At 43.8% G+C, this 14,266-nt stretch overlaps 1 protein-coding gene across 1 annotated transcript; it reads right to left on the reverse strand.

The window, feature by feature from the left end:
• Positions 1-11,060: 11,060 nt before the first annotated feature.
• Positions 11,061-12,209, reverse strand: LOC137839188 (uncharacterized). The gene has a single exon (XM_068648314.2). It carries the CDS (start codon positions 12,207-12,209, stop codon positions 11,061-11,063), a length of 1,149 nt encoding a protein of 382 aa, XP_068504415.2.
• Between the last annotated feature and the right edge of the window lie 2,057 nt (positions 12,210-14,266).

A 14,266-nucleotide genomic window follows, 5' to 3' on the forward strand; every position in this document is an offset into this window, starting at 1 on the left:
TTGAAGAACAAGCTAAGAAACACAAAATCAAACGGTGAAAAGGATGAAGAACACTAAAACATTTGAAACTACCGATTGAAATTACAAGAGATGAAAGAATGAACACTTATTGAAGGAAGCTTGTTGGATTTGAGAATTTGGAACTGCATTCACGCCACTTGGAGTCTTGTTCCTAGATAAGTGAAAGGTTGCCGCCACTTGAAGCTCACCATTGGCACACAAGATAAGGCAAAGGAAGAAGAAGACAACAAAACTCACAATTTCTCTCTAAACTTGAGTATAGTTTCTCTACTTCTAATTTCCAATTCTGATTTGTACAAGGGCAGCACCTTTATTTATAGCCTATAAGGTGCTGAAATGCAAAGCTAAATGTGCCCCTAATGACATTCAAATTCGGCGCCAACTAGTGCATGAAGGAAGTGTGACTTTCCTTCCTAGTTTGGCACCTCCTAACTCATATCTACACTCCCCCTAGCATCCCTTACTAAGTTCACACCTATTTATTAATATCCGCACCCCTACTCTACACAATAGAAATAAGAAGAGTCATCTTTTGATACTCTTGTCCCAAAGCTCTTGCCATGCTCCTAGTGATTCGTTGGGCTTGGGCCCCTTGTTGGGCTTGGGCTTCATGGGCTTGAGCGTCCTCTACTTGGTTTCCATCATACTCCCCGGGTTGGAGAGAATTCGTCCACGAATTTGGGAAACCTGCATCAAAAGGAGTGAGATCAGTAACATTGAAAGAATTACTACCAAGATAAGTATTAGGCATATCTAACTCATAGGCATTATCATTAATCCTCTTGATGACTTGGAAAGGGCCATCACCACGAGGCATAAGTTTGGACTTCCTTAGTGAAGGAAGTCTATCATTTCTCAAATGAAGCCAAACCCAATCGTCGGGCTCAAAGATTAATGCCTTCCTCCTTTGGTTGGCAGTTTCAGCATACTTACCAACTTTATTCTCAATTTGTAACTTGATGCGGGTATGCAAGTCTTTAATAAAAGAAGCCTTTTCAAAACCATCCTTGCATAGAACCTCATCAAGTACAGGAATGGGAAGAAGATCTAGAGGTGTGAGGGGATTAAACCCATAGACAACCTCAAAAGGAGAATGGTTAGTGGTGGAATTTACTACCCTATTATAAGCAAACTCAACATGAGGTAGTAAATCCTCCCAAGCCCTTGGATTCCCGAAAATAAAGCATCGCAATAATTGACCCAAAGTTCTATTAACCACTTCAGTTTGACCATCAGTTTGAGGGTGGCAAGTAGTAGAAAAAAGAAGTTTTGTGCCAAGTTTCCCCCATAAGGTCCTCCAAAAGTGACTTAAGAACTTGGAATCCCTATCTGGATACTATACTTCTAGGAAGTCCATGTAAACGAACAACTTCCTTAAAGAAGAGATTTGCAATATGGCATGCATCATCCACTTTGTGGCATGGAATAAAATGAGCCATTTTAGAAAAATGGTCCACTACCACAAAGATGGAATCCTTACCCTTAGATGTCTTGGGAAGTCCTAAGATAAAATCCATATAAATATCAACCCAAGGCATTGTAGGGATAGGAAGAGGGGTATATAAACCATGGGGTTGGACCTTAGATTTAGCCTTCCTACATGCTATACATTTATCACAGAAGTTATGTACGGATTTGCGCATGTGAGGCCAAAAGAAATGTTCATGCAATGTTTCTAAAGTCTTAGCTACCCCAAAATGTCCCATAAGCCCACCCTCATGAGCCTCTCTAACAAGAGACTGTCTTATGGATCCATGGGGAACACAAAGTCAATTTCCTTTGAAAAGAAAACCATTATGTAAGAAAAAGTCTTTGTGACCTCCCTTGGAACACTCTTGATAGATTAGAGAGAAATCTAGGTCATCATGATAAAGTTCCTTTATGTGATCAAATCCTAAATATTGAACATTCAAAACATTTAACAAGGTATATCTTCTTGAAAGAGCATCGGCAACCACATTAATTTTACCTTGTTTATGTTTGATCACATAAGGAAATTGTTCAACAAACTCCACCCACTTAGCATGTCTTTTATTAAGCTTGCTTTGGCTTTTCAGGTTTGAGGATGCCATGGCCCAGGTTGTCTGTGTGAACCCTGGGGTGGACCTATCCCAAACAGGTCTGACCAAGAGAATCGTTGATGGGCAGCTGGTCGACGCCTAGGAGTAGCTCCTTCCTTGTTGTAACTTAACTGTTTGGCGAACAATTTCAGTCACCTGTACATGTATCTGTTTATTTATGAAATCTGCTATATTCTTAACTTGCTCATTTCTCGTTGTTAACTGCTTTGTCTGGCTTGCTTAGTCTAGCAACGCTTTAAGGCCTTCATGACTTAGGTAGCACGCTTCTTTACTTCTTGTTGACTTTAATCTTCGTAGAAACCATGCTTACCCAAGTTCTCACTTCGCCCTAACCTTTGCCAAACAAAGGTAAGGGAAATGTTGCTTTCAACCTTGACTAAGAAGGTCAGGGAAGATCTTTAACCAGGTAACGCGCCGCTCTCAACCTTGTCCTACAAGACAAGGGAGACCTTTGACTATGAAGCATAGTGTCCTCGACCTAGTCTTACGAGACAAGGGAGGTGTGCACTTAACTGGGCTCAACCTTCCCATACACGGATAAGGGACACATGTAACTAGAACCCATACTAGCCTTGCCTTACAATTCAAGGAAAAGGTCCTTCTTTCTGACCTCACCCTAGCCGCATAGAAGCAGGGGAAGATTTTAACTGACAACTGTTTTGCTCCCGACCTTGGCATTCCCACACAAGAGGGAGGCTCACTAAGAACCATGTCATTCCCAGTCTTGGTGTTTCTAACCCAAGGGAGGTGCTCATTTTACTGACCTCGTCCTTGCCGTGTAGAGGCAAGGGAGGATTTCTCTGGTGAACCATACTATTCTCAGCTTTGGTGAACTCACACAAGAGGGAGGCTCACGAAGAACCATACTATTCCCGATTTTGGTGTATCAAACCAAAGTAGAGGTTCGTTTCGCTGACCTCGCCCTAACTGTACAAAGGTAGGGGAGGATTTTATCTGGTGAACCATATTGTTCTCAACCTTGGTGAACTCATACAAGAGGGAGGCTCACGAAGAACCATACTATTCCCGATCTTGGTGTATCATACCAAAGGAGAGGTTCGCTTTGCTAACCTCACCCTAACTGTACAAAGGTAGGGGAGGATTTTATTTGGTGAACCATACTGTTCTCAGCCTTAGTGAACTCACACGAGAGGGAGGCTCACGAAGAACCATATTATTCCCGATCTTGGCGTACCAAAGCAAAGGAGAGGTTCGTTACTGACCTCGCCCTATCTGTACAAAGGTAGGGGAGGATTTTATCTGCTTAACTGTACTATTCTCAGCTTTTGGTGAACTCACACACGAGGGAGGCTCACAAAGAACCATATTGTTCCCAATCTTGGCATATCAAACCAAAGGAGAGGTTCGTTTTGCTGATCTCGTCCTTGCCGTACAGGGGCAAGGGAGGGTTTCTCTGGTTAACCATACTATTTTCAGCCTTGGTGAACTCACACAAGACGGAGGCTCACGAAAAACCATACTATTCCCAATCTTGGCGTTTAAAACCAAAGGAGAAGTTCTCTTTGTTGACCTCGCCCTGACTGTACAAAGGTAGAGGAGGATTTTAACTGAGAACCTCGCTGTCTCGACCTCGGTGTTCTTACTCAAGAGGGAGGCTCACGAAGAACCATATTATTCCCAATCTTGAGGTTTCTAACCCAAAGGAGAGGTTCATTAGTTGCACTGTACAAAATATTTCTCTTAAACTGAATAACTGAAATTCTTATTGGGTGACCTCATTAAAAAACCTTTATGAAGGAAAAAGAGTGTCCCCTAAAACTGTGTGCAATGCAATAATCTTAACTAAAATAAACTTAAGGTTTGGTTGCGCTCCACGTACGAGGGATTGCTCCACCTTCTAAAGTCTCGAGCCTATATACTCTATTCCCAAGGGCCTCTGTCACGTGGAAGGGACTAGTCCACTTGGGAGACAACTTGTTTTCTAACTGGTGCAGGTGGGCTTTCCGCATCTCCAGGTTGGCGACCTGGAACTGCCGACCCCGATCTCCCTCTCCAAAACCTCTTCTGCAGGCTTGGCGGGTGACCCCTTCTTCCCTTGGAGGTTGGTGGTGACTGAGCACACTCCTTTCTTCGTCTTGAGGTTGTTCTCATAACACCTCTTGGCCTCCTTCTGATCAGACTTCATGGTGATCACAGTTCATTCAAGGGAAGGCAACTTCATCCTCATATGTCTCGACGAGGCCACCGCTCTAATCCTGTTCAAAGTACGTATGCCCAAAAGAATGTTATAGGCTAAAGGAGCGTTAACAACAAGATACCTAATGTTGGCGGTGCGGGACGTTGTGCCATCTGTGAAGGTTGTCCTCAACTTTATGTGCTCTCGTACCTCCACCTGGTCTCCTGCAAAACCGTACAGGCAGCCAACGTAAGGCATCAATTGGTCAGTGGACAACTGCAACCTGTTGAAGATCGACCAAAACATTACGTTGCCCGAGCTTCCTTGATCTACGAGGACGTGGTGCACCTTTCTGCCTGTTGTCACCACTGAGATCACCACGGGATCATTGTCGTGTGGAACCACATCTTGCAAGTCTGTTTTGGTGAAGACAAGGTCAGACTTGGGCGTCTGGTCCGACCTCTGCCCTTCCACTGTTATCACTCCTCTGAAATACTTCTTACACTGGGAAGCGGTACACCCTCCTCTAGAGAATCCTCCTGCGATAATGTTGATTTCTCCATGGATGGGCACCTCGTGCCCCTGATCTTTTGTTGGGGCTGCCGTCGTTAGGGCCCCCTGCGATTCTTGCAGGTAGTCTTTCAAGAAACCTCCTCTTACTAGTTCATCCAACTGGAAACTCAACGCCAGACAGCTGTGTAGGGTATGGTCAATGGCTTGGTGGAACTCGCACCAAGCGCTTTTAGTTTGCTGGCCACGCCAGGGATGGCGATCAGCTCCTTAAGGTCCACTTGAAAACTGTGTGTGGGTGAGTGTTCTCTCTCATGTATGCCCTGGTTTGGGGCTTCCTTGCTTCGTATGGCGGTTGTGCTCCTGGGGCCTTCTTCTTTGTCGTTGCCTCATGTTCCCTCATGGGCTGAGGACGACCTGTTCCCCGAGGTCGGACAAGGCCAACACTATCGCGTTTCTCTGTGACCCGATCTTTTGCGACGATGTGTGCCACAGCTTGACGCCTGATCTCGCAAAACGTCTTTGGCCAACATCTGATCAGTGAGTCGCTGAAAGGTCCTGGTAGCACTTCTTTGGTGAAGGCGTGCACCGTCATGGCTTCGTCCTTGGTGCACCACTTGTACCCCAAACCTGTTTAAGAATTCTTTCAAGGACTCTCCCTGGTATTGCCTCACGTCAAAGAGATCGTAAGAGATTAGAGGGGGAGCCCGGTTGACAATGTATTGTTCTCTGAACAACGTGGAGAATTGATCGAACAAAGTAATGTGTCCATCAGGGAGACTAATGAACCAACCCAACATTGTGCCTGCCAGCGTGCTCATGAATAGCATTCAGTACACAGCGTCGGAGCCTCCCGAAAGCATCATCTGGGTGTGGAACGTTGTGATATGCGCCTCTGGGTCCTCTACACCTGTGAAGATGACCTTTGGGCCCACGGACGTGGCTGGTATCAGAGTGTCCCTGATCACCTGAGAGAACGACATGGGACAAGCCCTAACTGGCAGCGGTGGGGCTCGCTCATCCACAATGCGTTCTCCTACGTTCTACAAATTCCTGCGTAGTTCCTCATTGTTTCTCCTCAACTTTTCATTGTTCGCTTGCGGTGTGGCCATATCAACCTGGAAGCGATCCTGGTCCACTCTGGACGATGCTACCGCCTCCTGAAGGGCGCGTATGGTATCCATGAGTTGTTGCATGGTGACGTTGTCCCCTCCTGAGGGTGCAGCGGATCCTTGCCTTGTTCTTCTCATGTTGTTGGTGGCTCTCAACACGATTGCAAATGGGACCTAGTTTTATCGGGCCCCACAGTGGGCGCCAAATGTTCTCGTCGGTTGACTCGGTTATCAGTTGACTCAAACGGCAGCCTCAGGCCCGCCTGTCTCCTCCTGAGAAAAGAACTTCCTGGGGTTGAAGAAATCTTCACCTGGAAAGACAGAAGGGCGCCCTTTATGGCCGTTTGCACTCCGACGCTCAAGTCAGTAAGGGCTAAAGAAATAGTAATGTGTATAAAGCAGTTTCAGTCTTAGAAACAACGTACCTTGCTAGGGTTCTTACCACCCTATTTATAGGTTGCATCTAGGGTTACTTATGTGATGCTTCCACGTCTCTTAGTGGGCTTAGGGTTCCTGGGAGAATGTCCTTGCGTCGCTATCACACAATCTTAGCATAATCTGGCGCATAGGACTTCCCTTTTCTGGAGTGCATAGACCTAGCAGCGTAGCCGCAAAGGTACACCTACTCACGTACCAGCACTGCAACGTTATCTGTTTTGTGGGTGCCCTAAGTATTCACGTGCCATGCATGCAGTCTTTCCCTGGAAACCCTAACCCTAACGGGCCTTAGCGCCTCCAAGGAACCCTTGCTTGTGTTGTACCCGAATGTACCATACACACCCCATGCATGATCCTCTCGTGAGTTAGGTCTTTTTCGATATTTGGGTGTTAACTCATACTGTTTGTGGGGCCCAACTTACGTGGCCCACTATTGTTATCAGTCCACCGATGTTCGATGTCTTTCTCTCAAGCCGATGACCGAGGTCTGGCCTGTACAATTTGCAATTAAATCAATAAACAACCTTTAGGTCTTCATCCTCCTTATTATATGGTTGTGTGAGGCTGGACAGTTTCCAGCAGCGGGTGAAGTTGAGACTAGCAAGGTGATTAAGGTGGAAAAGAATAAGGAAGAAGGAAAGGCACAAAGAATAAAATAAGAAGAAGAGAAAGCAGGGGAAGAAGGAATGGTGTTTTAATCCAGCTAGTTAAAAGAAGACATGTGGAGGATAGAGGCATCACTTTAACATTAAATGACTGAAATGATGTGGCAAAGTAATGATGAGGCGCGGTTACCAACAAAATGTTATGGGTCTTTGAGGGAGAAGCTGAGAAGATGTTCACATGCAATAATATTAGTAAAGAGCTCAGAATGATCGAGGACCGTCTGAGAAGGAAAAGGGGAATGTTGAACTTTTAAGCCTCATTGGCTTGAACTACAGACTGAGGGGCGGGATAGTCATGGGCCGAGTCCGATAGTGCTTATGGCTTAATCATTCTCGATTATATTAGGGACTGATCCAGACAAAGTAAGGGTTTATATTTTGAGGAGCTTTTAAGCCTCATTGGCTTATGCCAAAGGCTGAGGGGTTGTATGGTGACGGGTCGAGCCCAGTAGTGTTTATGGCCAAATCATTCTTGATCGTGGTATTTATGAGTGATGGGGCAGAGATCATGGTAATTGGAAGATATGCAGATTAGAGTTATTAAAACATAATACGATTTGGAAAACAGAAAGAAACGACCTGACATAAATGTTGAACATGGGAGCTTTAATTTCAAATCCATTATGAAGGTTGAAGTTGTGTTACCTTGTGGTTTGGGTTTAGTGTAGGGTGTTTAGAATCTTTGTAAGATCTTTTCAGTCCCTTACACAAAGCTTGCTCAATCTGTTTTTATAAGAAAAAGTGTTTTTCAAAGCAAAGAGAAAAACAACCGGTTGAATTATCAAAATAATCGGTTGTTTGTAACTTGGCTTGTTTGTAGGTTTTAAAAACTGCTTTTGACTTGATTAAGTAACTGCCTAACCAATTCAACCAGTTAAAACGATTTTTCAACCGATTAATTGTGACTTTTCATAATAGCTTTTTGAAAACCTATTAATCTGTTTTGGATGTGAATCAAAACTATTTTTTCCAATAAATGTTGCGTAGAACGACTAGTTTTGTGTGCTATAAATATAGCCTTTCTTTCAAAACAAAATACAGAAGTTTTATATCAAACATAGTGAGATTGAGATTGATTTGAAAGAAGTTTTTCAAAAGTTTTGCAAGATTGTTGTTTAGATGTGCACTGGTTCAAGGTCTGATCATAGGAGCTTTTTTATTCCTGTAAACTCAGGTGTATTTTGTTCCTTTCATGATTCTTGTATTTGATCTTTCATAAACTTGTAAGTGTGTGTGAAATCCTGTAAAGTCATAGGTTGTTCTGGCTAAGAGGTGTGTGTTTGCAAAGAGGGTGAGTGGTTCTTGTGGTTTCAAGATCACCTTTTTATGGTTGTGTAAGTTGTAATCTGTGAGTGATTACTAGTGGAACCCAGTGGTTGTTCTGGAAACTGGATGTAGCTCAAGGTTGAGTGAACTAGTATAAAATTGGCTGAGTAAATCTCTCTCTCTCTCACTTCCTATAATTGTTTGTTTTAATTCTGCTTTTGTTGCTGCTATAAACATCCAGTTAAAACGAAGTTTCAACCTATTGAAATTTTGCTAACACTTTCTGAATCATTGTTTGATTACTTTATCTGTGAATTGTGTTAAAGCTTCATTCCTAATCAATCTTTTCGAAAATCTTTGATAAACAATTCCCCCCCCCCTTCTTGTTTAAGCCATTAATTCTTACAATTGGCATCAAGAGCTAAGTTCTGTTTTTCTGAAAACTGTTTTACATGGCTGACAAGTTGCCTTTTGGGGAAGGTGCTTCCATAAACAGACCACCATAGTTTTGTGGTGTAAACTACCAGTTTTGGAAGGTAAGGATGAAGATCTTTATGAATTCCACTGATAAAGGTATTTGGGAAACAATAGAAAATGGTCCCATTATACCTCAACTTAAAAGATATGAGGTTTTAATTGATAAACCTTCATCTGAATGGAATGAGGCTGAAAGTAAGAAAGCAAAGTTTGACTGGATTGCTAAAAATATAATAACCCGCCAAAGGTCTTGATAGAACATGGCAGCAAGGTCTTAATAGTTTGGCTGTGATCTGTGCTACTGGTTCGGCTTTGATCCACTTCGTGAAGTATTCTATGGCAACAAGGTATTTCATCTGCCTTATTGCCAAAGGAAAAGGCCCCAAAATATCGACTCCCCACGTATGGAATGGCCATGGGCTGTATATTGATCTCAACTTTTCTGGGGGCGTGTTGTGCCAATCAGCGTGTTGTTGGCAATGCTTGCATCGTTGGGCGTATCTTGTGAAGTCTTCTCTCATGGTTGGCCAGTAATAACCTGCACGGAGGGCTTTCGACGAGAGAGATCGGCCGCTAATGTGGCTACCGCATATTCCTTCGTGTAGTTCTACCATGATGAGTGTGCATTGTTCACCGTCCACACATACTAGTATGGGATGGGTGAACCCGTGCCTGAATAATTTTCCATCGATTAGGGTGTACTTACTTGAATTTATCTTTACTTTTCGGGCTTCTGCGGAATCTAGTGGGAGTATTCCGTCGACCAAGTAAGACTGGTAAGCTGTCATCCAAGTTTCTCCTTCTTCGATGTGGTGAACCTGTGGCATTACCACTCCAACAACCGGGTATCTGCTTATTCAAGGCGTCTTCACCATCTCCTGTGTTAGTGATCGATGACTCCTCCTCATCCCTTCCGAGGTGTCTACGTGTTGGATCTCTGCCATTTTGTCTGTGATCGTTCGAGGTGTCTTCAGGGTTTCCTGAATCACCGTCCTCTGTCGACCCCCCTTGCCCGAACTGGCGAGCTTTGCAAGCTAGTCAGCTCGGGCATTTTGCTTTTGGGTACATGGACTAGCTCGAACACATCGAATGATTCTTTAAGCAACTGGACGTATTCCAAGTATGCGGCCATCTGGGGGTCTTTAGCTTGGTACTCCCCCATGACTTGTCCTGTAACTAACAACGAATCACTTTTGGCCAGCAATCCCCTCGCTCCCATTTCCTTTGCTAGCAGCATTCCTGCGATCAGGGCCTCGTACTCTGCTTGGTTGTTACTAGCTTTGAAAGCAAAACGGAGTGTCTGCTCGATTAGCAACCCATCCGGACCTTCCAAAATAACACCTGCTCCACTTCCTTGTTGGTTCGACGAGCCATCTACCGAGAGTACCCACTTGAAATCTGCGCCTTTTTTATGGGTGGTTGCTGAGGAGAGTTCCACTACGAAGTTGGCATAGATCTGACCCTTGATGGGGCCCTGGGTTCATAATGTATGTCGAACTCGGATAGCTCTACCGCCCATCGGGCCATTCTTCCCGCCACATCTGGTTTCTGTAAGACTTTGCGTATCATAAGGTCCGTGATTACAATGATGGTGAAACTTTGAAAATAATGACGGAGCCTTCTTGCTGAAAATACTACTGCTAAGGCTGCTTTTTCCAAGGCCTGGTATCTTACTTCGGGCCCCTGCAATACTTTACTGATGAAATAGATTGGTCTTTGCACCTGGTCTTGCTCCTGTAACAAGACTGAGCTGATTGCCCTTTCTGTAACCCCGAAATACAAGCAGAGCGGGGTACCTAGCTTGGGTTTGCACAATACCGGAGGGCTGGCTAGGTACTTTTTCAAATTTTCGAAAGCCTCCTCACATTCACAGGTCCAAACGAACCTATTGTTTCTTCTCAAGCACTGGAAATAAGGGTGACCCTTGTCCCCCCATGCCGACACGAACTTGGACAGAGCGGCCATCTGTTCTGTCAATTGTTCTACTTCTTTTACCGAGATCGGGCTTCACATATTTATTATGGCAGCACACTTCTCGGGGGTTCGCCTCGATTCCTCGCTTAGCGAGTAAGAAACCAGGAATTTCCCCGCTTCTACCCCGAACACGCACTTCTCCGGGTTCAACTTTAACCTGTATTTTGCTATAGTAGTGAATAACTCCTCCAAGTCGGTTGTGTGTTGTTCCCTTTGTTGGGTGGTAACCACCATGTCATCCACATACGCTTGGACCTTCCGTCCCAATATGGGCGCTAGTACCCTATCCATTAGCCGTTGAGAGGTGGCCCCTGCATTCTTTAGCCCAAAAGGCATGGCTCTATAGCAATAACAAGATGATTCAGTCATGAAGGCGGTCTTACATTCGTCCATGGGATGCATCATGATCTAGTTGTAGCCGGAAAAAGCATCTAGGAAGTTGAGCAACCTGCACCCTAAAGCACTGTCTACCAAGGCATCGATATTGGGCAGCAGGTATAAAATCTTTTGGGCAGGCTTTGTTGAGGTCTGTAAAGTCGACACACATTCTCCACTTCCCATTTTCCTTCTTCACTAGCACCACATTGGCCAGCCATTCAGGGTACTGGATCTCCCTGATGTGGCTAGCCTTCAACAATTTCTCTGTCTCTTCCCGAATGATCTGTCGCTTCTCTTCGTTGAACTTTCGTCTTCTTTGGCGGACAGGCCGGACGCTGGGGTCCATGGTGAGGTGATGACACAAGAAATCAGGGTCAATGTTGGGCATGTCAGCGGCGGACCATGCGAAGGCATCGAGGTGCCTTGTTATGACCTCGAAGATTTGGTCCCACAACTCCCCGCTCAAGGATTGCCCAAGTTTAAACATCTTAACCCCGATCTCCCTCTCTACCACACCTCCAGCAGGCTCGGGTCGATTTTCCCGAACGATCTCTTCTCGGGTTACTCCATCTTTCCTAGGCGGTCTGGACGTGACAGAGAATATTCCTCCCTTTGTCTTTAAGCAATTTTCGTAACACTTCTTAGCTTCTAACTGATCGGACACGATGGTGATTACTATCCCCTCAAGGGACGACAATTTCACTTTCATGTGTCTTGTGGAGGGAACCGCTTCTAGCCTGTTTAAAGCTGGTCTTCCCAACAGTATGTTGTAAGCCGAGGGTGCATCGATGACAAGGTGCCTGATATTAGTGGTGCATGAAGACAGGCTGTCTGTGAATGTGGTACTTAGTTCGATGTACCCATGGACTTCTACCTCATTCCCTGCGAAACCATACAAACGTCTGGCGTAGGGTTTTAACTGGTCCATGGATAACCGTAGACGGATGAAGGTTGTTAATAACATAACGTCAGCCGAACTTCCTTGATCTACAAGGACATGGCGTAACCTTCTCCCGGCGGTGATAAGGGAAATTACCACCGGGTCGTTATTGTGAGGTACGACACCTTGGAGATCAGCTTGCGTAAAAACGAGGTCGACATCAGGAGCAGAATCTGTCTGTCGTGACTCCACTGCTGTCTGGGGGCGCATTCCTTTCTTGATAAACCTCCTGAGATGGTGCTTACCTCCCCATGAATGGGTACTTCGTGCCCCTGATCTGCTCCCGTTGAAACCAATGTCTAATCGTCTGTCTCCTCTTATAAGTAATCCTTTAGGAATCCGTTCTTCACTAACTCGTCTAGTTGATGTGCCAAGGCCAGACAGTTTCGTATATGGTGGCCATTTGCTTGATGGAATTCACACCAAGCGTTCTTATTAGGCCCCATCTTTCTATCAGTCTTTGTCAGTACCTTCTGTTGAAGCTGGAGGAAGCTTCTTCCCTACCAAGGCTTGATGTGTGTTTGATGAAGAAAATGGCTTGAGTGCTTTGAAGATTGTAATAGGCTTTTAGATTCATTTGTAATTAGGCTTGTAATTGTGTATGGTTGTCTTTTGCTATGTGACCTGTCCTTGATGCCTAACCAAGTCTAGATCAAGCACATGATGTGGTTAAATGGTTTTTGAAAAGTTTTTTAAAGTGTTTTTAAAAGTCTTAAATCAGTACACAAATGAATCTGTTTTATGGAGAAAGAATCGGTTTATTTCTTCTCTGTTAAAGGCTTTTCTAAAATTCTGTTAGGGAACCACAGGCAAAGCTTAGTTCGTTATTTAAGTTAAAGTTGAGCTGGCCCATTTGCTACCATTTAATCTGTTTCACTGTGAAAGAATCGGTTTGCCCTTTGGTCAGTTGAAAGGTTTTTTTACAAGTTAGTTAGGGCACCAAAGGTACAACTCAAACAGTTATTTCAGTTAGCTGAGTTGGCGGTTTTTCACAAAATAAATCTGTTAAGTTCAAAAATGAATCTGTTGTTTTCATAACTGCTTTTCAACTGCTTTTTGAAAAGAAGTTAGAAACTGTTTTCTATATAAAGAAAAGTCCCTCTCACATGAGAGTGTGCTGAGCAATTACGTTTTTGACAGAGATCAAACATTTTCCATGTGAGAAGAAGGATTGAAAGATTTTTGAAAGGTTTTCCAAAGAGATTTTCATGTGTGCTTGTTCTAGGAAACCTTTGATCTTGGTGAAGGTGCTGGTGCAGTTCTGCAGCAAATTGAAGTACTGGTTTTGAGTTCTTGCATCTTCTTTTCAGGTGTAATCTTTCCTTTATTCTGTTTTGTAAAGGTGTAAGTGTTAGTCACTCCTTGATAGGGTTTCTTGGAGTGCAAGGTGTGCTGAAATAGGGTTTTTCAGCATTGTTTGTGTTGTTCTTGTAGTGTTCAAGAACTGCTGTGTTTGTAAGTAATTGGTACTGTTTTTAGTGGATTCCACCTTGGGGTAAGGTGAGACTAGATGTAGCTCTGTATGAGTGAACCAGTATAAAAACTTGTGTGCCTTGTCTTCTCATCCCTGCACTCATTTATGGTTTTGCTTAATTCTGTCAAGAACTAAATCTGTTCTTTTGAAATTGAATCTGTTAATTCTGGGTTTAAGTAAGAACTGTTCTTTCTGATGTGTTAAAGCTTTCTAATCACAAACAAGGCAGTTGCATATGATGGCTTAAGTGATCTGTGAACAAACAGTCTAATCATTAAAATCTGAGGAAGAATCATTCTCCTTAAAACCTTGTGTTGAGTAAATTTGTTTGATTTCTAAGCATAGCTGTATCCTTCATCCTCATAATATTCAGCTGATCTGACTCTGCTATAATCCTCTGTTGATCACAATTTCATATTGAACAAATTCAAATTGTGCTAGAATGCTCTGAAGAATCAATCTGTTTCATGTAAAAACAATCTTTTCTTTTTGCCTCTGGTATATTGTAAATTGTGTGTTCTTGCGAAAACTTTATAAGCTCAATTCACCCCTCCCCTCCTGAACTTAGACACTAATAGACCCAACAATTGGTATCAACAGCTAGGGCTTGTATTTTGCTCAAGTGTGTGCATGATGTCTGAGTTTAAAATGCCTTTTGCTGAAGGTGCGTCTATTAATAGACCTCCTATGTTTGGTGGTGTTAACTATGCTTTCTGGAAAATCAGGATGAAGATCTTTATGGAGTCTACTGACATGGGAATCTGGGATACAGTGGTCAGTGGACCTTTCATAC

The sequence above is a fragment of the Phaseolus vulgaris genome, chromosome 3 (genome assembly GCF_051622355.1).
Source record: "Phaseolus vulgaris cultivar YP4 chromosome 3, ASM5162235v1, whole genome shotgun sequence".
NCBI lineage: Eukaryota > Viridiplantae > Streptophyta > Magnoliopsida > Fabales > Fabaceae > Phaseolus > Phaseolus vulgaris.

Coding starts and splice junctions, on each gene's coding strand:
- LOC137839188 (XM_068648314.2), bottom strand. CDS start 12,209: ATGCGCCCCCAGACAGCAGTGGAGTCACGACAGACAGATTCTGCTCCT.